This window comes from Maylandia zebra, linkage group LG7 (assembly GCF_041146795.1).
Source record: "Maylandia zebra isolate NMK-2024a linkage group LG7, Mzebra_GT3a, whole genome shotgun sequence".
Taxonomy (NCBI): Eukaryota; Metazoa; Chordata; class Actinopteri; order Cichliformes; family Cichlidae; genus Maylandia; species Maylandia zebra.
The window spans coordinates 46006394-46030986 of NC_135173.1; the positions used below are offsets into that span (position 1 = coordinate 46006394).

The following is a 24593-nucleotide window of genomic DNA, read 5'->3' on the forward strand; positions in this document are numbered from 1 at the left end:
GTTCATAGTGATTATGTGTACTTTATTTTTTGAAACTGTGAATAATCAAAGCATACATAAGGAAATGCATAACGGCTCAGCTTTACACACACTGACTGAACTCAGTTTAAAGTTGGAATGATTAATAAAGAGGGCATTAAAAAGATTCACAATAAAGTTTTAAAGTTGTTCTAAAGTCACCGGCAGAGTTATTTCAGGTGCCCCCAGTTCAAGAAAAGACATCCCATTCATTTTCCCTACAGATAATCTTTGGGGACTCAAAGCTGGCTCACCTCTACTGTAGTTAGAGTTGATTCACTGTCTCAAAAACTAACAACAGTGCAGAGACGTTTTAACTCCAACTGCAATGGCGAAAGAGAAAACGCTGCCTGTGACTTGCTTCTTCTTCTTCACAGCGGTAGCGGCTAAAGCTTTTATTGTAGTGTTTAAAGCCACTCGCCATGCCCAACAGAGCTTCAGATTTGAGTGCTAATTCTCTGCGCTTCACATCGCAGCGAGGCACAGGAAAACACTGACACCGTATGCTCTTAAATCTCACTCACACTAACCTCTCTATTCACAGGCTTCTTTGGTAAACACAAAAATAAAAACACTCAGACACTCATTCGCCTCATTTTCACGAGCCTCGCTCTTTCCACGTCAGTGCTCCCTGGATGAAGGCTAGGTACTCAAAGAACAGAGTAACCTCAGGGTTTAACACTTGGTTATGTGTGCTCGAGGAGGCTCTGGCCAAATACTTCCTTGCACCAGTGTCATTCCTCATTTGTTTCTATGCCGCTTGGGCAAAGTTTCCCCCTCTCAAAGGCGGGCCGAGTGCAGGCCGGCAGCGTGGGAAAAAAAGCATTTCCAGCCCCGGCTTTCAAGCTGAGATAACAGCGAACATCACAGCTCTCAATTACTCTCATCACATAATTCCTAACAGTCGTTTCTCAGAAATCTTTCGCGTTGGTTTGCGTGGCCGGGAGCTCTAATGGCCCCGCACCTTCCATTTATCGATGGCTAAAAGTGAAAATGGCTTTCAAAAGCACAGCAGTGGCTTAATACTGCCCCCTTTTAACTTGATCCAACGACTCATTTAAGGAAGAAGCCCAGACCACACAGACTGAGCTCCCATCAGTAGTTTATTCCCTGTGGCTGTGCTTGAAATGTCAGGCCACAGCTGGAGGGTGCTGCACCACGCACAGTGCAGTGCATAAAACTGAAGGGGGGTAGAGGGGGGTGGGTGGAGGCCCTGCAGGTAAACAGGATGAGAAAATGCATCCCTGTTTCTGCCTGAGGCAAACCAGGCCCTTCTGTTCCAACATTTAGCAGACAAGCGCTCCACTGATTCCCAATTAATATTTAATAACAGAAAAGACAAAGGGGTATTTCACCTGGGGAAATGAGGGATGAGTAGATGGAGCTTAAGAGGGAATGAATTTTTAGCATTTCAAATTTGAATATGGTTGGATACACACTGCTTGGCTACAAGTAAATAAGGAAGACATAATAATTAACTGCGCAGTCTGCGACACCACAGATTTCACTTATTTTGGCTGATTGGAGCTTGTATTGTAACTGTATACAATGCACTTAATTGACATGCCGCCGCCCCCCCCATGCTGTTAGTCTCGTTTCACTTTTTATGGTACTTTTAACTGCCTGGAGTTTGGTGACCTCATTAGACTCACAGCATGACTCTATAGAAGGTCAACCTGAGGAAATCTAATTATCAGAAATAAATGAGAACGAGACGCACGAGAGTGCACAAGATCATGCAAACAAAGAAAACCGGGAACATAATCAGTCAGATAAGCTAAGAGACAACTGGGAAACACTCACTGGCCATTTAATTAGGTACACTTGCTAGTACTGTGTTGGACCCAGAAATGCCTTAACTCTTCAAGGCATGGGTTTAAGAAGGTGCTGGAAACATTCCCAGAGATTTTGGTCCATATTGACATGACAGCATCACACAGTTTCTGCAGAAGTGTCTGGTTGCACGTCCATGGCGCAAATCTCCCATTCAGCCACATGCAAATGTGCTCTACTGGATTCGGATCTGGTGACTGCGGAGACCATTTGAGGACTGTCAGCTTAGTGTCAGTTCAAGAAACCAGTCTGAGATGATTTGATGGGTTATCCTGCTGGAAGCAACCATCAGAAAATGGGCAAACTGTGTTATAAAGGGTTTGACGGTCAGCAACGATATTCAGCTACGGTGTGATGCTTAAACAATGCTCAGTTGGTAATCAGAGTGAAGTCCCCCCCCCCACCTTAAATCAAACAAAAGTGGTGTCAAACAGGGAGGGGGGGCAACTTCACTCCAATCAGTGTGCCAAGAAATTACCGCCTACAACATTACAGCACCACCAGCAGCCCGAACCACTGATACAAGCCATCCATCCTTTCATGTTATTTACATTAGACTCTGACCTTACCATCTGAATGTCACAGCAAAATCAAGACTCATCAGACCAGTGCAGTTTCTGTAGCCTCAATTTCCTGGTTTTAATCAACAGAAGTGCATGAAGTGGTGTTTAGCTGCTGTAGCCCATCTGCTTCAAACTTTCATGTGTTGTGCATTCAGAGATGCTCTTCTGTAAACCTTGGCTATTTTATTTATGGTTACCCTCCTGTCAGCTCGAAGCAGCCTGGCTGTTCTCTTCTAACCTCTAAGATCAACAAAATATATTTTCACCCAGAAAACTGCAGCACACCATTTAATTTCCTCTTCTGGACCATCCTCTGTAAACCCCAGAGATGGCTGTGTGGGAAAATCCCAGCAGATCAGCAGTTTCTGAAATACATCAGACCAACAACTATATATTAAAAGTCACTTAAATCACCTTTCTACCTATTCTGGTGCTCGGTTTGAACTTCAGCAGGTCATCTTGACCACGTTGCTGCGATGCGATTACCTGATTTGATATTTGCAGTTGAACAGGTGTATCTAAGAAAGTGGGCGGGTGATGAGAAACAGACAACAGAGCAGAAGTAGGCTTTGCAGGTAGGATGAACCAGTGGAAGCGAGTTGGACAACTACACAAAGAGCATGAAAGCAGAGTAAACTACATAAAGAAAATAATAATCATCTCATTTAATCAGTTAATTGAAAGAAATCTAATCAAAAATTCCACTCCCATAGATTCAACACTCAACCTTACAGCACATGCCGTGCAATCATTCAAAATGAAGGTCAAACAACACCCACACACGAAGCACCTTCTGCACAGTGTGAGCATCATTAGTAACCCTGTATGGGCGATTTGAGTCACTCTGTAATTTCACTTTGTCCACTCTGACCTGCATGCATTTGCACTGCATGAGCACGCTGATTACAAGCTTTTACAATTAGCAGACATTATCATCAAGTAGCCCATTACTTTAATTCAAAATGCTCCACAGTACCTGGAATCTCAGCGAGCGCTGCTGAAAACAACCACGTGTGATCTTTACGAGCACTTTGAGCCAACAAGGTCAAGTAGAACGTGACTTTTTTTTTTTTTTTTTACTCCCAGTGTGTCGTGAAAAACAGATACTTTATGACAAAATGTCTTAAATGTGTTCGATAGGACTCACCTTTGTGGGTGCATGACTGCAGCGGTGGTACCGGCAGCAGCAATGGCGGCGGCGGAACATCGAGGCTTTTGGGTGTGCAGGCCAAATGCTGCGACGAGAAGTTTTGCCGTCTCTGGATACAGGCCAGCATGATAGTTCACTAGGGCTGCGCACAGCCTGGGTAAACCTGCTAGAACAAGACAACAACAAAAAGAAATCACATGATTTTACACTTTGGTTAACACTTAACACCTGATAGACAAAACCACACAGACATATCAGTAAGTTTTAGAGACTGTACAGTTAACTAAACGCTAACTCGCCTCTGTCCACAATGAAAATGTTAATGTGGGGATGTTTAGCAGGTATACTAACATCTGCTAATTAAGGCATCAAAGTACAGTCAAGATCAGAAGGAATGTCATTAAAATAACCATCTACCATCAATATTTCTTTGAATAACCACTGTTAACTTCACAGTCCCTTTAGACTTTACAGGAGACTGAATCAGCCAATTGGATGACTCTGGAAAATGTGAAGGGTGGCATCAATTTTTAACTTTTAACTATATTTTCATAAGTTTTACAGCTTTTCCTACTAATACAAACCTTCCCAATGGTCATTCATAAGTATTAGATTTCTGTAATTTTACACATTTATTACATACAATTTAAGACTAAAGAGTTGTGCTGACAGATATCTTTCATTTACTCCACCAGCATGCAGAAGAACTGACACGCGCTGTTGAAATTGCACTAATTTTTCTTATATTAAAATATCTCAGGGATTAAATGTCTAGTTACATTTCTGTACACCGACAGACGAGGGAGTTTCACCGGTCGGGCCAACAGAAGATCAAAGTAGCTCTATGTGGCCCGCGATGTAAAATAAGTTTGACGTCCCTGCTTTAGAGCACTGGTTCTCAAACTGTGGAGCACAGAGCCACTGCTGCCAGAGCCTTGAAGTCCAGGGGTAAATTGTAAAGACAAATAACAAAACATCTTTATTTAACTAAAATTCTACTTGGATTCTTTGCTGATTGATAAAAAGTGCGGCATGTGACCCTTTTTTTCAACATCTGAAGCAAGGCATACCAGAAAAAGTTTGAGAACCACTGCTCTAGAGGGTTAAAATCACATTCACCCAGAAGATGTTGAGAAATATCCGTAGTTACTGAAAAATCACACCTGCTCAACATAAAGATTTAGCCTCTGACCACCAACAGCTATCTGTTCCAAAATTCAAGCTAATCTTCAAAATAGATATATGTATTTTTTAAAGCAGGTGGCTGCCTTATTTGTGCCTGCGGAGTAGGGCTGCCACGATTAGTCGACTAGTCACGATTACGTCGACTATCAAAATCGTCGACGACTGATTTAATAGTCGACGCGTCGTTTGAAGCTTTGTAAGATCCCAAAAGCAGGAATAAGTAGCAGGATTTAAGAGTGTAATAACGGACTGAAACAGAAGATGGCAGCACTGCATGTACAAGGATGCCAGCTGCCGTTAAACCCCGAAGAAGAAGAAACTGTGTCCCAGAATTCATAGCGCGGCCCAGCGCAGTTGTCAACAATGGCGGCAGCTAGTTAGTTTTAATATTACTCTTATTATTCTTTCTGGGTCACAAAATAAACGTTTAACATATTTTCAGGCGAGAATGTAGCTGTGTAAACCTCAAATATCTGCTCAGTTTATCAAGACACCACATATTTTCAAAAGCGCTCCGACGTTTTCGGAGACGTCTCTGTTACCCACTAGCTCGATAGCTAGCCGGGGGCCATGAGAGCACCGGACTCCCGGCAGATCGTTTTCAAACCCACCGCCCTACTCAGGTTAAACATATACAAGTCACTTAGATAACTTAAAAATGTTATTGTTTGGCTTTTTTCAGTATTTTATTTGTTCCTGAGTAAATCGGCTGAGTTTATTAAACTCCACCGAAACAATCTGCACATTTAATTAAAATTCAATTAACTATCATCTTGTCTTTATTTTTAGTTAGCACAGACCTTAAACACTTAAAGCTGTAAGCTAATGATAGTTATATAAGAGCAGATGCTGCTGGTGCAATAACCTGTACTTTTACGTTCAATGGCTGATGATCTGATTAGTCGACTAATCACAAAAATAATCGGTGACTAGTCGACTATCAAAATAATCGTTTGTGGCAGCCCTACTGCGGAGCTAAATGTAATCACTGGGTTTCCTTCTCTAGGGAAGATGAACAGTTGTGTGTAGTTTTGTGGCATCCCATCTATCAAATAGATGGGCTAATTATTCCTTCGATTATCCACAGTGATTTTTTTAACTTCAAATTAAAAGCATCAGGCACTGCTGATGGAAGCAAACTGCAAAGCTTCCTCGTGGACATTAAAATCCAATAGGCGTGTTCTTTGTAAAGCGCAGATCTAAATTTCTGCAACCACTCAGATCCTTTTACCATATTAAAATTCAGCTGCCCCTCGATGAAATGCAGAGACTGTAAATTTAAGAAAGTAATATAATTTAATGATGACTCCATCTCCTTCCTCTGCTTAGTTGTTATGATGGCTCCTTCCCGTTATCAACCTTGCTTTCTGCCTGTTGTGATCACAGATCATTTACAACCCCTCCTGTAGCCTCGGGCCGCGTGTTTCAATTTCTAACCGGCTCTGAGACCTTGGTTTCTTGTTCTATAAATTTATGACCGTATTGATCAGCAGAAAAAGCCAAAAGCAGCTCGCTCCCTAAAATAGGCTGCGCTGTTTGCAGTGTTAAGTACTGTCAGAGGAAATGAGAGCCTGTGTCTGAACAAGACTCGCCAAAGCCACAGCCACAGCTGTGCTGATTGAAGCAATCACTCTAAAAAGAGCGAGCTGCGCTTTGAGGAAATATTTCAGCGATAATCGCATTTGACATTCTGTTTGATTATCTGAAAGAGTCAGCAACTCTGAATGCCAGCGTTGCAAAACTAAGAAAAAAGAAACCTCAGGCTATCGTGCTGTATTTGTATCAGGTAGCCCATCTCGAAGACAGACAACTGCTGTCAGTTCAAAATGCCGCAGAACTATTGGTATAGTAGTTAATCAATCTGGTGATTACAAATTGAAACACTGTATTTTTCTTAGATGTGCAGTAGTCCCCAAAATGGCTACTTACGAGCCTGCAGCATGTAGCTTTCAGATTGCCCTTTTTTTTTTTTTACTTTTAAGGTTCTTCTGGATTTTTGTTTTGATTTCTGCCTCAGGGTCTGGAGGGCAGCTAAAGCAAGTCAACCACATAACAGCATGTTCAGCAATGGGCTGCAGAAACATGATTACCTTCGCCTCAAAAGGAAGAAGACGGAGTGGATCTTGTGTTACTCAGGTGCCAAAAAGAAAAAAAGATTCCCCCACTCCCTTCCTCCACCCAACATCTGTCCCTCGGTGACAAGCTCACTTCAAACTGCTCAGCGCAACCTGCCTCATCTGAACACACACATCTGAAGAGCTAAAAGCCTCGGTATGCCTGGATTCCATTTTGAAAATAATAGCAATTTCACAACAACCCCTCCATTACTACACATTTGTCAAGAGGGAAATACTGAAAAGGCAGAAGGAACACAAGAGAGAAAATGCACGTCTGGAGAAATCCCTTCACAAGCAGAAAATGAGACATGAATTTGGAATACCTTCCATTACTCCCATAATTTGCAGCTGGAAGAAAATGCATCAAGCAGGGCGCTATATTTCAAAGAGAGGGCAGCAAGGACTTGACAAAAAAAGTCACTGAGAGCACAAACTTAAATCTTAAAAATAGTCTGATTATCCACGAAATAGAAGAGAAATGAAAGTAATGTCAGAATGCATGATATTATCTCAAGCCCTCAAGCAATTTCATCCTTTTTATACAGACACAGTTTTGCTCGATGAATCTTTTTTATGCTTTGCACTTTCTTATGATATATCCTTCCTTTGTATTTTGCTTCCAATGAGCGAGTCTGGTATTTTTTTATTTAAGAAGTCTTTAGGACTTGTTCTTTGGACACTGTCTGCTTTTTAGTCTTTGCTTCTGACCATCTGCAGAGTAACATTGCTTTCTTGTTCATTAAGCCACTTCAGAATGACCTTTGAATTATTCAAGCACAAAAAAAGGCACTTAACTCAAAGGATGAACCAGTGTTGTTTTTACACTTCACAGGCAACTTAGCAAAGAACGAATTTTAAACTCTTTTGTTAGGTGCTTTCTTATTAGCAGCCTGTTAGTTGAATCTACAAAAATGATAACACATAAAATAAATAGTATTTTTGCATATCTACAGCAGATGAACAGCATCTGAAAGTCATTAAGAAATAGGTAAAAGATCCTGCAAAGACCTGACACAGGACCTGAGAGATACATCTGACCCGACAGTTGATCCAGCTACTGTTCACCAAAGCCTCATCAGAAACGTTCTCAGTGGAAGGATGGCTGTCAAGAAGCCATTCTTAAAGGGAAACAGGGAGAAACAGCTGAAGTATGCCAAATTACACAAAACGTGGAGTGAAAATCAGTGACATCAGATCTTATAGACTGATCTGTCCAAATTTTTAATTTTTAGTTCAAACTGACACTGGGGATGCCAGAAGAAATCTACAGCCCTCTGCAAAACAAGGTGGAGGCTCTATCATGGTTCAGGCTGCAATTCAGCCACTCACGGCCAGAGCTCGTGTCAAAACTGATGGAATTATGAACAAAGAAAATTACTTTCAAATATAATTCCAACATGCAGTACCATTTAGAAAGCATCTGATTGGCAGCAGCTTCATTTTTAAGCAATGACAATGATCTCAAACACTGCCACTGCATAGAAAAAAGCAGTGTGAAATCATCTTTACACTGAACGCAACAAAAGGCAGCCAACAGCCAACAAGAGATATGAATGTGCTTCAAGAAGCCTGGAGAACTATTCCTCAAAGAAATGACAAGAAAGCTTGCCTAAGAGAGTTCAGGCTGTGTGAAGAATAAAGGAGGTCGTACTATTACATACATACTATTATATTGACTTTTAAGCTGTTTTTTCCTGCACGTATTTCCCATTTTCCTAGAAAAATATAAAGAAATGAGGTGTGAATTAAGCAATATGTGCGACTGTCTGCTCCATAATCTACAGTATTTATGCATTCAGATATAAGCTACTCGAGCGTTTAGGTCTTCTGACTCTCAGGCGACATCCATGCAAGTGATAAGCAATGTCGTGTGGCCCACTGAGGACCTGACAGGGAGATAAAGGCCTTGTTTTTGCAGCCCATCTAATTGTCCCCCATGGTGCTCTGATAAGGATATGTTGGCGGACAAAGTCGTTTTTCAAGCCTTTCCCCTTTGTCCCTGTCATACTGTAAAATGCTTCATATTATAATGTGACGTCTGTCAGCACAAGGCATTTTGGGAGATGATGAGGTGAGGTGAACTTCAGTATGGTTGTTTAATTTAACAGACAGTTTGCAGATGATTCAAACTGAATTATTCAGGCATCTTGTTATTCTTGAGATGACTACACCAAAGCAGCACCATTTATATCCTGACAATTCACCGATTATAAATTCATTCCCTGAGATAATAAGGTTTCGTATGCATGATAACCTAGACAATGCTACTGCATTATAAAACACATAAAAAGGCTTGTGTTCTTGCTTTACCTGTTTGGATGTATAAAGCAGCTGCACAAGAACATCCATCAACGGAGGAAAAAGCCCTAAATTATACACAGGCTCAGACAAGAGCATCTGCCTGACCTTCTGGAGTCTTTTATGACTTTGCACAGCATTAAGGGTCAGAGCTGAGATAGAGGCAAATTGCACAAAGAGCCTCCTTCTCAACTAATGTCAAATGCACAAATACACCATGCACGCTGGCTCCACGCACACACTCACGCTGCCACATTTACACTCACACCTCCCTAACCGAACCATCTCAGCTACCGTTAGCAGTTCTCAGGATCTTCTGTAAATAATTAGATGATAATGAAAAAGACGAGCACCCTTTTCACTCTGCCAGTGGATTAGCACGGGTGCTATGCTAATACCTTTCCTTCTACTCAGAAACTGCAGGCAAGCAAAAGGCAAGCAAAAGGCAAAGAGAGAGAACAAAAACCCAGAAAAGAAGGTTAAATGAGAATCAATAAATGACTAACAAAGAGCAATTAGTTATTACAAAAGAGAAAAAGCAGTGTCTCACTTTGAATAAAAATGACAAGGTCCATGAATAACAATCCACTTATTGTATAATTAATTGTATATTATGTATGGCTTTCAGAGGCACTGCAGGAACCTGTCTAAGTAATGGAGACCAGACAAACCTCACATAGAGACAGAATTAGACAGCAGTGTTGCTGCAGCTGCTGAATTCACGCACACACGCACACACACACACACACACACACACACACACAGATCATCCGTCCCCAATCCCTTCATACATTTTTAATAGAATCTATTACTTCTGGATTAACCGATAAGAGCTGGCCTGGTTAAATTCTATAATAGTTTACATAATTGGTATCAGAATAGCATACAAAAGAGAGCCATACTTCTCTTTTCACATTTAGTGTAGAGAAAGCAAAAAATAAATAAATAAAGGAGAAAGGAAACAAAGGTTCATGCGCGGGATAGCCAAACAACCCGAAGTCACTCTGCTTTAGTAGCAAGAACACTTTGGGCCTGCGGCTGATAACAATGAGCCTCATTAGCACCAAGATTAGTTCCTGTAAAAGGCTTTACAACAGTGTAAGAACGCATTTCCTACAACTTATTTATGCAAGCACAAACTTTATGCAATTTATCATGTATAATATTGCGGCAGATGAGCATTCGGTTGGATGTAACTTATGCAGCATTATTAGCCAGGTCAATAAGTCACTGGGAAAATATGATTAATATTAAAATGTGAGCTATAAAGATGTTTACAGCCTTTACCCATTCACGTATCTGCAGTTATTTTTCCAGTCCTGGAGGTTGCTGTGTGCCCTCTACTTTCTTATGTAAATCACTTTTTCCTTCTAAACACAGACTTTTTTTTTGCAAATCCCACAATCATACAATTCAAATGACCAAATTTTAACCCTCCCTTTATCTAATAGCGACAACATTTTTTGAGCACAAGTTGACATTTCTAACTTCCAGAGATGTGTCTGACTGATACAAGATTTTTAAGATAGATACCAAATACTGATATGTCTCTTCTTTACTTTTAAAATATTTTATATAACAGGCATGACAATACCAATAGATTGACCAGCTAATATTAAATAGCTAACACTGGCCCACGGCCAAATTGCAGAATCCTGAATTGAAATCTATGGAAGAGTTCTGCAACAGCAAAGATGGTGGTAGAAGTATAATTTACAGGGTAAAAAAAACAAACAGTTAATTCAACTTTTTAAAACTACATTTCAGGGAAAAGCAATCAAACTTTTCAAGCTTTGTTTTTCAGATTTCACTGGGTGATTTTTATGTGTAGTTTGTATTTATGTCCTGGGACCAGTGAAACTGCTGGTCAACAAATGACCAGACCTAGTCCACGGTAGGCTCGAGGTTCTTGAAGGACTTTGATATAGAAACAGACGATCTGTGAGGGTCACCGTTTTTCTCAAACAATTAATCATTTACTTTTCTGTTAATATAGGTCATTTCTGTCTGTATTTAATCTACACGACACAACCTATACACATGTAGAATTTTGCTTTTATGCTCAGCTTTCATTTGTGCAAGCATGAAATGCTAGTATTAGGGAAAAAAGGTAAAAAGAAAAAAAAGAAGTCTAAATACTAAATTAACTATTTGGAAAACAGTAATTCTGACATTTTATACATAAAGATGTGAAGCACAAATTCAGCCACGAATCTAAACCTTTTTAAACAGCCTTTTTTTTTGAGCAGGAAGCCTTGGGCTGACCCAAAATGGTCTATGTGCACACAGTGCCAAGGTAAAAGAAACACACTGCACACTGGGTAAAGACTGGCCAATGCCAAAGCAGCATTAGAGGCTAAACAGAGCTTTATCTTATCTTTATCCCAGTATGCACACTTGAGACACACTGTCAAAGAGCTATGGGTATGCAGCCTGGCCTTTAGAAAACCCTGACTTCAAAGATAACAGATCGTGAATGAGAGTGAGCTGTAGGTTTTGTGGAGAGATAAGCTATTTTGTCAGTAGATGAAGACTATTATTTTAACATGACATCTGTTTGCCAAACCGTGGACAGGCAGGATTGTTTTTAGTCTTCCAATTCCATGACAAAAAAGATAAAAATGAGTTTATGTTAGACAAACAATCTTCTCCCAAGTCCTGTCTCCTGGCTTCTTAGTTTACTGCTAAATTGTAAAGGGTCACTGATTCCTTCAAGCCATTAAAATTTCGGGGCAAACAAACAACTCATTAAAAACTGTGGAGAAAATGCTGCCTGTATGGTTCTTATGCGGGAGATGAACCTAATGAGAAGCTTTCTGCCATGCATCACAGAAACATTAAAATGCTCTATGAGAAAAGAGTCTTTGATCTTTGGTTCAGCTTATAAAGACATCATCTCACCGCCTTTCTTTAGCCTTTCTTTTCAGACTAAATGATGACGCATCAGTTCAAATTTGGCTTTACATTAATCAAAAATAATTACCAAGTAGCAGTATGTAGACAAAACAATAACAACCTTAGGAGGGCTGGTTCCCTCCTCCCTAACCTCAGGAGGCACAGTCCTTAACCTTCAACCCACAGCCCACGTCTCACTAAGCCTTCATCCTGTTAGAATTAAAAGACCAATTAGACAAATTTCAAAAGATGACAGGCTGCTCATAATTACACCTGACATCTCCTAGCAGATAAAGAGCTGATTACAAAGGGTGCACAGGAGAAATTGCTAAGCAACAAAACCACTGACATTATCCCAGTGAAATGGACAAGTTGAGTGCACAGAAGACAGATGACAAACCAAATGAAAAAAAATGAAATAGCACCGAGTAAAGTGCCGGACCAGCATGTGCCACCAAACAGCCTCGGTGCACTTTGGCATTGATTCTTCCTATTCTTCCAAGTCTGATGGTTGTGCAAAGTACTTACAGTCCATAACGTCCCACAGGTATTTCAGTGCTTTGAAGTCAGGCGACTGGTAAGGCTGTAAAATAGTTTCTGGATCAGAAGCCAGTCTGGAAATTGGTTAAATCTGAACTCCTTCTAATAACCAGCAGGGGGCGACTCTTCTGATAGTAGACAGCAATTAATGCGCAGCCTACAAAAAAATCGCCCCAATTTTCACTTCATTTATGGCTTCAGTAAGCACTTTTCTTATGCGTTTATCACCCCAGCCATTACTTTAAGTCTTACTGGATACAACACAGTGTTCAATTTGTAAAGCATGGGCTTATTTTGAGTAGAAAAGACAATAAAGACAGGGCATTGTAGGGTGTGGCTACTTTTTACTGGAAACACAAAGAAGAGGACAAAAATCCCATCCACATCACAACGGGGCCACTGGATCCCTTTACTGTAGAGGAGAAGGGATCAGGTTTTGTTTGTCACCCATCCATATATTTTCCAAGTCATCTGCTTCATGTTATCATTCCACATCCATGGACTGATACACCACAGAAAATTCGCTGTACCCTGAAAAGTCAGTCAATGGATGACATAGCAGAAAAAAAGGACATGACCTTAATTAGTCCTTGCACTTGCCTGAGTAATAATCTTTCAAGAAAAGGTCATTCTCCTAGCGAGCAGCTCCTTCCATTCAGTAATTCGGTAGGCCTGGAGATTGAGCCAGCCTGAGGAAATTTCACAATAAATCAGAGCTCAGCTTCGCTCCTGAGAAAGCAAAGGGAAGCAGGCAGCCAAATGACAAATCCCTTTTCCCTCACAGAGCTGGAATTACTGCTGGGGTGTGAGATGTGAGATCAGAGGGAAACCCCCATGGGGGTTACCTGCACACTGACTGCTCCTGATACAATACAAATTAAAAGCCTCTCGAGCAAGTTCGGACTCGGTCAACACATACTTCAAACACGCAAACACCATGTGAACACGTAATTACAGCTAGTTAGCTGAAAGTAAGATTTTCAAACTGAAGCTTTCAGAGAGAAAAGAAAAGCGATGGAAATGAGCAGGCGGCAATATTTTCAATACACTCTGACATTATAATAAATCAAAGGCCAGAAAGTCATAATTTAAATATGTTTATAGGAAAGCCATAAGGAAGAAAAACGACCCAGAAAAGCCTATTAAACTAAACCCAGGGGAGTTGGCATATATTTCTCTTTTGCTCTGGAAACAGCCAGAAGAAAAAGAAGATGATAATAAAACACCAAATTGCTGGCTTTTCTTCTCTGCCTCTGGTGCTAAGCTGTGACATCCCATCTCTCTGGGTAATAAAGGATCTGGCCCAAGCAGGAAAAGCATGCAGGGTAGAATTTCACACCTGGCCAATAATCTTTAGGAACTCCGCTGCGGCTAACCTTCAACCTCGGCTGCCACCGGTGCAGTGAGGTGCGATGATCCCACCTCCGGCTTCTAGACAATAGAAATGGAAACCTTCTGAGGCAGCCATGAATGACCGATAATATACTTCAAAGCACTTCCCATATCCACTGAGATGCTGACATATAAAGCGCCTTTCAAAGCCTTCATCCCATTCATGGATGTGCCGACTGATATTTACTTACACCATAACGCCTCTATAGGAAAAAAAGACTAAAAATTTAAAAATGTTTTGTGTCTTGAAATAAAATAAAAATCACGTGCCTCCTATATTTTCTACAATTACTCGTTAAATACATGTTGGAGCTAGTAAATACTATATATTATTGTTTAAGACGAAAACAAATGAGCGACCTCCGCTCTGATGAATGCACACTGGCCAATAGATATGATACACAGCTATAATGATATACAGTAAGGGCGAGACGCTCCTATCCTATTAGTGCGCACTGGGCATCTTTCACCAATTCAGCGCTGTCAACCTAAAATCAATGCTGGCATTACACGCTGAAGCGCCCGTACGAACCTTATTTCCTTTCTCACTCCGTTATTGTTAAATACTACACACACACACACACACACACACACACACACACACACACACACACACACACATACACAGACATAATTAGAGTAGAGGCAGTCTGACTGGCACAAATGCATGGCAAACTAAATTACTGAAAAAAACTAAAAAACAAACATTTCACAGGAGTCCCCACAGAGGAGATGAAACATTATTATAGAGGAAAAAGGGGAAACGTGATCGATGTCTTACAGAGTTTTGTCTTATCATAAGGCTTGTTTATCTTTGGTTCGCCACGGCTGATTGGTTGTTCTCCTGCTCGGAAGGCGTATTTCCTCTGCAAAAGCAATCTCGCCACAGAATTCGCGATGAGCGCCTGAAACCCCGGGAGGAATATCCATTGATAAAGCTGGCTCCGTTAACTGCACTTCCTCGACATATTCGCCGCTGGTGTGGGAGATAATTTCACCGATTAGGTTTTCCTTGCCATCGCTTGCGTATCATGTCAGCAAGCCTAACCGAGCCGTGTGAACCACGGAGAGTGATGTCGGAATGAAAATGAGTCCTCTGCACTGTTGAAACCGGCTCCGGGCCAATCAATCAAAGCTTCATTTGAATATTCCCACGGCTCGGCCAATCGTGCGCGAGAGAGGGCGGCCGCTGTCGCGATCCCAAACCAGTCAAAGGAAGCACGTTCCCGTTTAGCGGAAAGATTTAAAGGGGAAGAGCGTCCCGTGTGTTGGCCCAGAACAAATGTAAGTTTTCGGTCTTTACACAAGCACATCTGATCGATCAAGAGAGCTACACACCATGATTCCAGACGGGTTTTTTCTGCAGCTTATCCAGTTAGCAGTGCTTAATCAACCCTTTATTAGATTAGGTGTTCAGGAGGAGAACCGCAAGTAGGTGTCCTCTGTCCAAAAGCTATATATTATACACCTAGATTGTTATTCACGGGTCATCTATATGGTGGTGGTTTAGAAACTAACAACCTGCAGCTATCACTAGGGTTTACAGAGAATAGTCTGAAAAAGAGAAACTATCCTGTGGTATTCCTATGTGGCAGTTCTCTGGATGAAAATGCCTTTTGACATTACAAGTCAAAGAAAAGACTGATTCAAGCTGGTAGGAAGGCAATAATAACTCAAACATCCACTTGTTACAACCACGGCATATGCAAAAGACCAGCGCTGAAATCACAATGCATCAAACCTTGAAGGAGAAGACCACACGGGGTGCCACTCCTGTCAGTAGAAGACCGGTAAAATGTTGCATGGTCTCAATTTCTGCCGTAACATTTAGATGGAAGGGGCAGAATTTGACGTGGACAACATGAAAGCATGAATCCATCCTGCTTTGAATTAATAGTTCAAGCTGCTGTTGGTGGTGTAATAGTGTGGGGGATACTTTCCTGACACACTTTATGCTCCTTGGTATCATCTGGGCATCATTTAAAAGTCACAGGTGAAACAACCCTATGGTAGGCACTATTTTGTACTTACCAACATGTTGTACTGGAGCAAATACAGCATCTCACATTCTCTCTCCGTGTCTCTCTCTCTCTCTCTCTCACACACACACACACACACACACACACACACACACACACACACACACACACACACACACACACACACACACACACTATTTTCTTCAGCTAGACTATCACAAACCCAGAACACATTCAGCCTTGCTAAAGTAACATGAAGACAACTGTAATGTATCTGTGAGTGTATAATGAGCTTATTATTACAAAGTCATTGTGCTGTCATTATTGTTGTTAGTTTGTAAAGCTATTGTAGGCTATTTGAATAAGACGAAACTACTTTATGGTGTAGGGGATTTTCTAATGAATGCATCTGAATGCATCTTTTATACATCTGAAACTGTTCGGTAACTTTAAGGTAAACAGAAAATACCCTTTACTTAACACTGTCAGGTAATGACTGAGAGACAACAGATACACTGTAAAATATGGGAGAATATCACAAACTGTAACCTTTAAAAAAGTCAGGACTCATCAGTTCAGAGATAAAAGCCTGTTTTCAACATAAGCTCATGACAATCTACAACACATCAAAGAAGGCGAATTTAAAATGCACAGGAATACATTTCCAATGCAAATAATCAGATTAATGTACCTGAAGCATTAGCAAACTAATTTTACTACTATTGCTACTACTACTACAACAAAGGTTGAGACAACTACAGCTGAGTTGTCTCAGGAGCTTGGACAGAAAAGCGTCTGGACTCTCACAGCTGAGTTATTTTGCATTTTCACTGGGACTGTCTGGACTGATGGCTCATATTTTTTTAACTGTTAGTGAGGAGGAATTTACTTTTTGTTTTTTTTTTGTTTTTTTTAATACCAGTTGTATTTGTCAGTGTAAGAAGATTTTAGTTCGCTATGACTGCTGGATCGGAAACGTTGAAAGGTAGCACTTGAGTGGTGCATTCTTCTCCTAAAATGCTGCCAATAGCTACATTTAAAAAGCTGGGATTAACACAGTTTACTGCGCTGAATGGAGCCATCGTTATTGCAGTAATTCAACACCAGCAGAACTGTAAGTTTATTTGAAACCAGTTAATCTAGATCTTGAAATGCAAATATAGATGTTGTAGGAAGTGGAATAACAGTGTGTGCCAGACTGTGTTTCTGCTTTATGTTATACATTTTGCTCCCTGAGGTACACATTTAAAATTAGAGCATTTATCAGTATAATAGCCTTGTGTCTTGTTACCCTTAAGGACATGAGGTATATGACATATTCAGATAGAAATGACAATCAATGCTTGACTACTCACCCAGCCTAAATCTAATCATAGTGCCCAGTGGCTGCCACAATGAACATGCTGTAAGTCTAATGACATGACTGCATGAGGTGATTGCATTATAGAGGGGAGGTAAATGTACCTGTGCATTTTTATGTGTCTATGCAAGTGTGCTTGTTTGAAGTATCTAGAGATTGTGTCAAACAATATAAGCCTTTTACAGTGATATAACATAGTAGGAAATGTACATGTGTAAGGGATTAAAGTAGGAGTTTAATATTATTTAGCTGTCTCACTTTCAGGGCCTTGGAATTGCACATCATGGCTCAGTGTCACTTTTTCACTGCTCACTGCAACATACAGGAAGGAGGGATTTTAAATGTTTTTATTACCACGTCTTTTTTGTAATGTGGCGAGGAAAATGTCAGGAGTGTTTCACCGTAAGTGTCTCTGATGAGTGAACAAGGCATTTTAAAGAAACAGTTATAGGCTTGGCTACCCCCCATGATGCAACGAGTACCTCTTCTCCTGTGAATTATAGACCACATCTGCATGTCATTAAAAATGTTCCTCTTTCTTCCATAGTCTGTGCTTTGTCCTTGTCTCTTTATGTTCTCTTCTGTTAAAGGGAATTCTTTCCCAGTGTTACCTGGAGCTTGCTCAAATAAGGTTGTCTAATTGTTGGGGGTCATCTCTCTAATACTGAAAGGTCTTTTGCTTGTAATATAAATCACCTTAAGACCCCTGTTGCTTTGAATTGGTGCCATAATGCATTAAAAATCAAATTGTTTTTTTTCTGCTGTTCACCAGAGTATAAAGAGATTGTTGTTTGATTTGGGGTTATAGCAAGTAACACTGAATTAAAGACTAAACTAGCACACCCACACAAGAAAAAAAAGAATAAAGTTAAACAAAAATTGTGCACATTAAAGTCATTATCTTGTCACATTACATGTATACTTCAGAGGATATTTAAAGTTGTTCCAAAACTACAATATTTTTGTTGAAGCTAGCAAAGAACAAGAAGCAATGCAATGAGCATTCCTGTGATCTTAACTTTCTAGCTTTCATGTCTTAAGTGTTAATGTTTTGGTCATGCTTTAAATTAGTCCTTTGTGTATCTACAGTCCTCTCCTTCCCTTTTCCTTTGTTAGATCCTGCTAATGAATCCTCTCAGTTGTTTTTCATGTGTCAATCTCCTCATTCTGGAATTCTGCTTTTTGTACTTTTCTACGTTTACAATTTTGGTTGGCTGGATAGATGGATGGATGGAGCTGTCAGTAAAGGCAATTGTTGGTTTACTTCACGTCATGTTTTTCACCTCATTGTCTGCATCCCACCTGCAAGGGCTCAGAGCCCCCACAAGTGGTGCCTGTCGCAAGCAGTAATCTAGGTGATGATTAAGTTATCATTTTGAAACATACCATCTGTTGGTGGGCTACAGGTAGATGCCTTCGTCCATTTTTCCAGGTTTAAAGTCATTATTATCCCATGCTAGGCTATAACCAGAAACTGAAGAAATGGTACACCAGATTATAATAGTATCAATATCTAATGGATCAGGTGTTTCCTCTCTCAGCTTTTTAATATTTGCAGAGTACATGTGTCTTAGTCTTAGTTCAGGAATAAGTTAAGATGATTCAGTGTCGACCCATGCTGGGTTGGCTTTAGGGAGAAGTAATACATTATAGTCTGCAGCTGTGCAGCCCAATAGTACCACTGAAAAACAATGTAATTTGCCAGGTATAGCAATGTTAGTTGTAGCCTGTTTCATCTATCATTTCACAATAAAATTGTCACACAAATGCCAAAAATGTAGTAAAGGAGGAAAATGGCAAGAGCAAAGATTTGGACCAGGTACAACAATTTTGGAGGGGTATTAATTTCAGGTACTATTAATCTTTCTTCTAATTTATAAGCTCAAAGGTAGGATCATAACTTTTTTCAATAATTTTACAAATGCTAAACAGGTAAATATGTTTAAATATGGAAACGTAAGCAACGGAGCTTCCCCTTTTATTTGTTTAACAAAATGAAAGAAAATTTAGAAAAATGAAAATAATCTGGAAGTTGTAATTATACCTCAAGAATACCTCGAACAGCATCTTCAAATGGAGCTATGCAATGTGTGCATTTGACCAGTCTTAACAGCAAAGATATTCGTGTGTGTACCAGAAATATTCTTGTGTGCCACAGCAACATAACAATGGGTTCTGTGGTTAGTTTAAACAATAAGGGTGGCAAAGCTACTAAGCTACTAATATTAAATGCTGAAATAACATTGTTATTCAGAGCATCAAGCAGGGCTATCTACAGTATCCTTTTCTACATCTACTGAGAGTAAAGTTCTATCTTCTCCATCTGTTGTATTCGTGCAGTACGTTATATTAAGAGGCTTGAAAGGCTTGCCTCTTTTAAACAGATGCATTTTGATCGGAGTCAGTAATGCCTACAAGAACACACTCTAATCTTTGTGCACAAGCTGGCAATATGAATCTACAATGTCACGAACATTTCAAATTCTTTTCTTTTCCATTCATTTTCTTATTTGCTTATCAAATATGGGGTCATGGAGGGTGCTGGAGCCTATCCTAGTTGTCCCGGGATTGCATCTTGTACAGTTCACCAGTATATTGCATGGATAACAGAGCACTTACACCTGTGGCCAATTTAGAATAACCAACCCGAGAACATCCAGATTTCACAGAGATGCCAAGCAAGTTGGTGGATTCAAATCGAGGACCTTCTTTTTGTGAGTCATCAATGCTAACCACTGCAGAAGCGTGCCACTGCTTGTCACCATGACAAGCATTACACTTTCATGTATACAAGCCCAGGAACGATTTTGAAGACTACTTGAGGAAAACTTTAGCAACTATTTAGAGACATTGTTGTTTTGTAACTTGTTGTAACTGTAGTGTGAACATACAATATATTAACTAAGTGGCTGTTGGGTACAGTCATACTTTTATATTATTACCACCACCAAATCCTGTCACATTTGACCTCTGATCTCTTCTTCAAGGTCAGTAGACTGAAACTGAAAGTCAAAGAGATAATAATGCTATACAGAGCTATTTAAAACGGTTTCTTTATACATTTGTTTGTATTAACAACATTTATAATATATGACACCCCATCCTATATGAGTCAACCGTTTCCGAATGTCTTTGATTGCTGCCAGTAACTTCTAATGGCCTCTAAAGACTACAGAAAGTCACTGCAACTGGCCAAGAAATAGTCCTGATCTTAAGCTCCAGTAAAACCACAGCTTGTTATATTTACACATCCATTTATCTGAAAATGAGATCTAACGTTAATAAAGGCTACGCAATTTCCTTGTATGCGTTTCCAGCAAGCTTTAAGGAACTGACTTTCTGCAAGTATTTTACCCAATATGTCAAAGTCTGCCATGATCCAACACAGAGTTTTCAGTGTTTTCATTTCCAGAAGTCGAATAAGATGCCAAAGACCATTCTAGATATAAATTTGTCAATACTTAACACACTCCTGCACTCAGCACTGTATACACTAATCAATCAATTGAAATCATATTCACTGCAAATTAAAGCCTTTCTAAACATGCCATTTGTTATTTCCTAAGAAAGATATACACCATGACCAAGATTTAGAGAAGACATACTCTGACCTGCTGTTACGGCAGGAATATTGAATTGTTTCTTGAGAGCTGCCGGAGTGTCATTTTTCAGTATGAATGAGGCCTGCAGATGGGAAATGAGGTTACCATGCCAACTGATGTCCCTGTTTTGAGCAGTGAATTTATAGATGGGAAATAGTTTTCTAGTTAATCACAGGCCGCTAAATTGAAAATCCACTTTTAGTTCGTGCTAAAGACGCAAACGATGTTCCTCTGTAGCTAAACATGGGATCCTGATCCTGAAGTTGGCCCCATAACTGCTTGCAAAAGGATCATCCAGAAATCCTAACCCATTATCCACCACCAGCGTGCTTTCTTAAGAGAGCATAAGTATAGAGTAGATGTACATTACTCTATTCATGAACCATTTTCTATAATCTAGCAGTCTGGATATAGTGTATATTTGCCTACTTTATAAGAGCCTTTGACAGATTTAAAAAACACTCTACTAAACATTGTTGGAGGCAAAGCACATCTCCATATGGCCTCCACCAGTAAGATAGAGCACCACGAAACGTTTACTAATGGCTCAAAGAATTTATCCAGCTGCCAAACTCCAACAGATCCCAACTCAATCAAGTATTCATGAGAAGGACCTAAGCTAGTGAGAGGGGTAGAACCCCCACCCCACCACCCCCACACACCCTTCCCAACCCTTACCTAACTCAAGCCTAAGACCGATGTCTGATGTGACTCTAAAACCTAAAAGCAGAAAACGAGAGTCAAAATATGTGACTCCCGGCAAGAGCAAGAAGAGAAAGATGTTTCAGAGACAGTGGTAACTCAGTGAAAAAGTACAGCAGTTTTGAAAAGTACATTTTATTGTCAGGTGTTGTTGTTTGCCCACTAAAGCTATCCTTAAGCTCACTAAGTAAATGACAGAAGTAGTCTGCCCACCTCCATTAACAAACCACAGCATCAAAGCTTTGCTACAGGTTTGCACTGCGCTGAGATTTTATGTAACAGGAAGTTTCCTGCACTGTTTACTGTTGCTGTCATTACTTGTTCTTATCCTTTTCATGGTTACACTCTTTGTTTACTACTGTCTACTGCTGAATTCATCCAGGAGGGGGTTACAAGCTGGTGGACTCCTTGTGCCAGTCCCGAACACAGATAAATGGGAGGGTTAAAACCGGTGTCAAATCAAATACGTGGATCCATCCGCGGGGGTGACCTGCTGGGAAATAAGGCAGCATCTAAAAGGACCTTTAAACTGTTGAATTCTTCCAAAAGACAAACATTTCCTGCCGCAGTAAACATAGCTGAGTGGTTAGCTGCTAGATTTCTTCTCTGAAGTAAGTCTGTGCAACAAAAACAGTGTACCAGTCTTGCTCGAGAAAGTCAGCGCAATGGATTAATTTAGACACATGACTATTTTGGTTTATTTGCACCATAGTCAAAGTCTATTTTGGTAAAATTAGCCCCTGGTGAAAGACACCCACAGAGATCCTGTGTCAATGCCCAAACTGGTCAGAGTCAAGATACAGAAGAGATCTGCACATTATTAATATTGTGGATGATCACTTAAATCTATCTTACCAGAATATTCTTGAGTTATCCCAAGACTGGATGCATTATGAACCGTTTCACAGAATAATGACTCATGTCAGGACTAAAGATGAATTAATATGAATTTAATTACACAGACTCCCCTTTAATATCTTTAAAAAAAAAAACCTAATTGTTCCTGATGGAAATTTTGTTTTGTTTTGTTCTACCTTCATTTATCCTTTTCTATTTACTGCTAAAATTATCACTGTCATTGTAGTTAGAATGATTTCTTTTCTTTTGATTTAATCCAGATCACCCAGTCTGACCAATGAAATTGACTGGTTTCTGTATAGGCAATAGGGAAGTGTGACATTAACCCCATAAAGGATTGTATACTGATGTTGTATTTTTATGTGTTGGCGCCAAGATAATGATGATGTTAAGAACTACTTGGGACACAAATATACAAATATGTATCTATGTACAGTATTCTAATGTTTGTAACCATACAGACATCTGCTGAAATCACAGCATCTAAACTAAAGAGGCTGGATAGCATCAATCATGTACATCACTGTTCTCTGTACACTCATCCCTCTATGTCCACATACTTTCCCATTGGTTGTTTTTTATATACCACAGAATCAGAATAAGGAAAAATAAGTTTTTAAATATGTTGCCCCTTTTTCTATGGAAGGAGAAGTGGTTTGTCTGAGGGAGTTTATGCCTGTTTTAAAGGAGGAAAACAGTTATGTTATAATGTATGCTTTTGTTGTTTTGTTCACTTTCTTATAAAATTAACAAATAAAGCTGTCATGTGTGCCAGTTGTATTTGTTTATTTAGTTATATTTATTAAAATCTCTGCTGCCTTCTCACTTTAAATAAAGCGTTTCAGTCTGGGTGAGATTTTTACCTGATTAAATAAACAGACATACAATTATTAAAGGCATGAAACTGCAAGCACACCCCAAACAAAAAGGCCTTATTGAAGAATAAACAGAAAGACTAAAGTGAAACCTTATAGGTGGTTAGATTTTATCTTTACACTGTGATCTCATAGGGATGAGACTATAATATGGTAGGCTTGCTCCATGATGAACTGGCTAAAATAGAACTGCTTTTGGTTAGTTTGTTGAACCGATTCTGTTTTGGCCATGTCATCGTGTCATTTTAGGATGTCAAGCTCTTCCTCTTAAGACACTCATCATCATAGCAGAATGAGCCTGGCAGTGACAGTAATAAAGAGCTCCATCTGTGCCTGGCAGGCAGAGGCAAATGAACTAATTAAGGTCTGGTGAAGTCTCCTCTTTCACCTACTGGCAATGGCAGCCATCATCCACGCCGTGATGAAAAGGAGAGAGTGCAAGGGTAATTAAATACCAGCGGGGGCCGCGGGGCAAACCTAATAACTCTCTGTAACAAGCCAATAAGAGACTTATTGCTTAAGGGCTTGCACAACCCAAAGCACGTTAATAGTGAAGATGATCACTTACCGCACATAAACATTCAGATGGGTTGTTGTTGCTGAGAGAAAATTGACCTTGTCGAAGATATCTGCAGCAGCGAAGGGACAAAGTACAAAAGGCCTTTTATGCTTCTGTTTATTTGCCACAGTGCTCACGTTGACTCGAGTCAAGCTCCTCATGTTAACTCAAAAATGCTTTTCTGTGCTCAGAAGAATTCATTCTTATTGCAGCAGGTCGCCATCTGCTGGCATTAGAATGCTTTTACAGCCATGTTCTGTTTTTTTTTTGTATCCTGCATATAGCATATAACACTCATTGTATTTGTGCATTTGGAGCAATGCACTGATGTTTAAAGAAAAAGTGCAATTATTGTCAGTACTGTTAGTGTTATTTCTCACTGAATTGGGTGGGGAGCATTTTAATATGGCACTGTCAATATAAAAAGTCCATTCCTTAAATTTTATGCCAAACCAATTCACAACCGGCCTTGTTTATTGCTCTCATACCCATCCCTAGTGCCCATTAGTCCTTTCCCCCGTCACCTAATATGCACAAACACAACCAAAAAGCAAGGAAACAAAAGAAAAAACATTCTTTTGTTTTCAGTTTTGATATTGCAGGTACTAGACATTTCAAATGTCAAGTAGGACATAGATTTATTCTAATTTTGTATTTTTCCATATTT

General features: G+C 39.9%; 1 protein-coding gene across 4 annotated transcripts in view; it reads right to left on the minus strand.

The window, feature by feature from the left end:
• The window catches only part of LOC101483508 (protein FAM222A), a 33176-nt gene extending 9096 nt beyond the window's left edge, over nt 1-24080 (minus strand). Inside the window, exons 1-2 of one of the 4 annotated variants that reach the window (XM_004538085.3) lie at nt 23936-24080; nt 3562-3727 (exon numbers count right to left, since the gene is read on the minus strand). In XM_004538085.3, coding sequence (XP_004538142.1) covers nt 3562-3691 — 130 coding nt within the window. In that variant the 5' untranslated portion in view covers nt 3692-3727; nt 23936-24080. Of the gene's footprint in view, nt 1-3561; nt 3731-14772; nt 15078-23935 lie in introns of those variants that run through there. The other 3 variants (XM_076886495.1, XM_004538084.4, XM_004538083.4) reach the window with 3 other exon arrangements.
• Nucleotides 24081-24593: the final 513 nt, after the last annotated feature.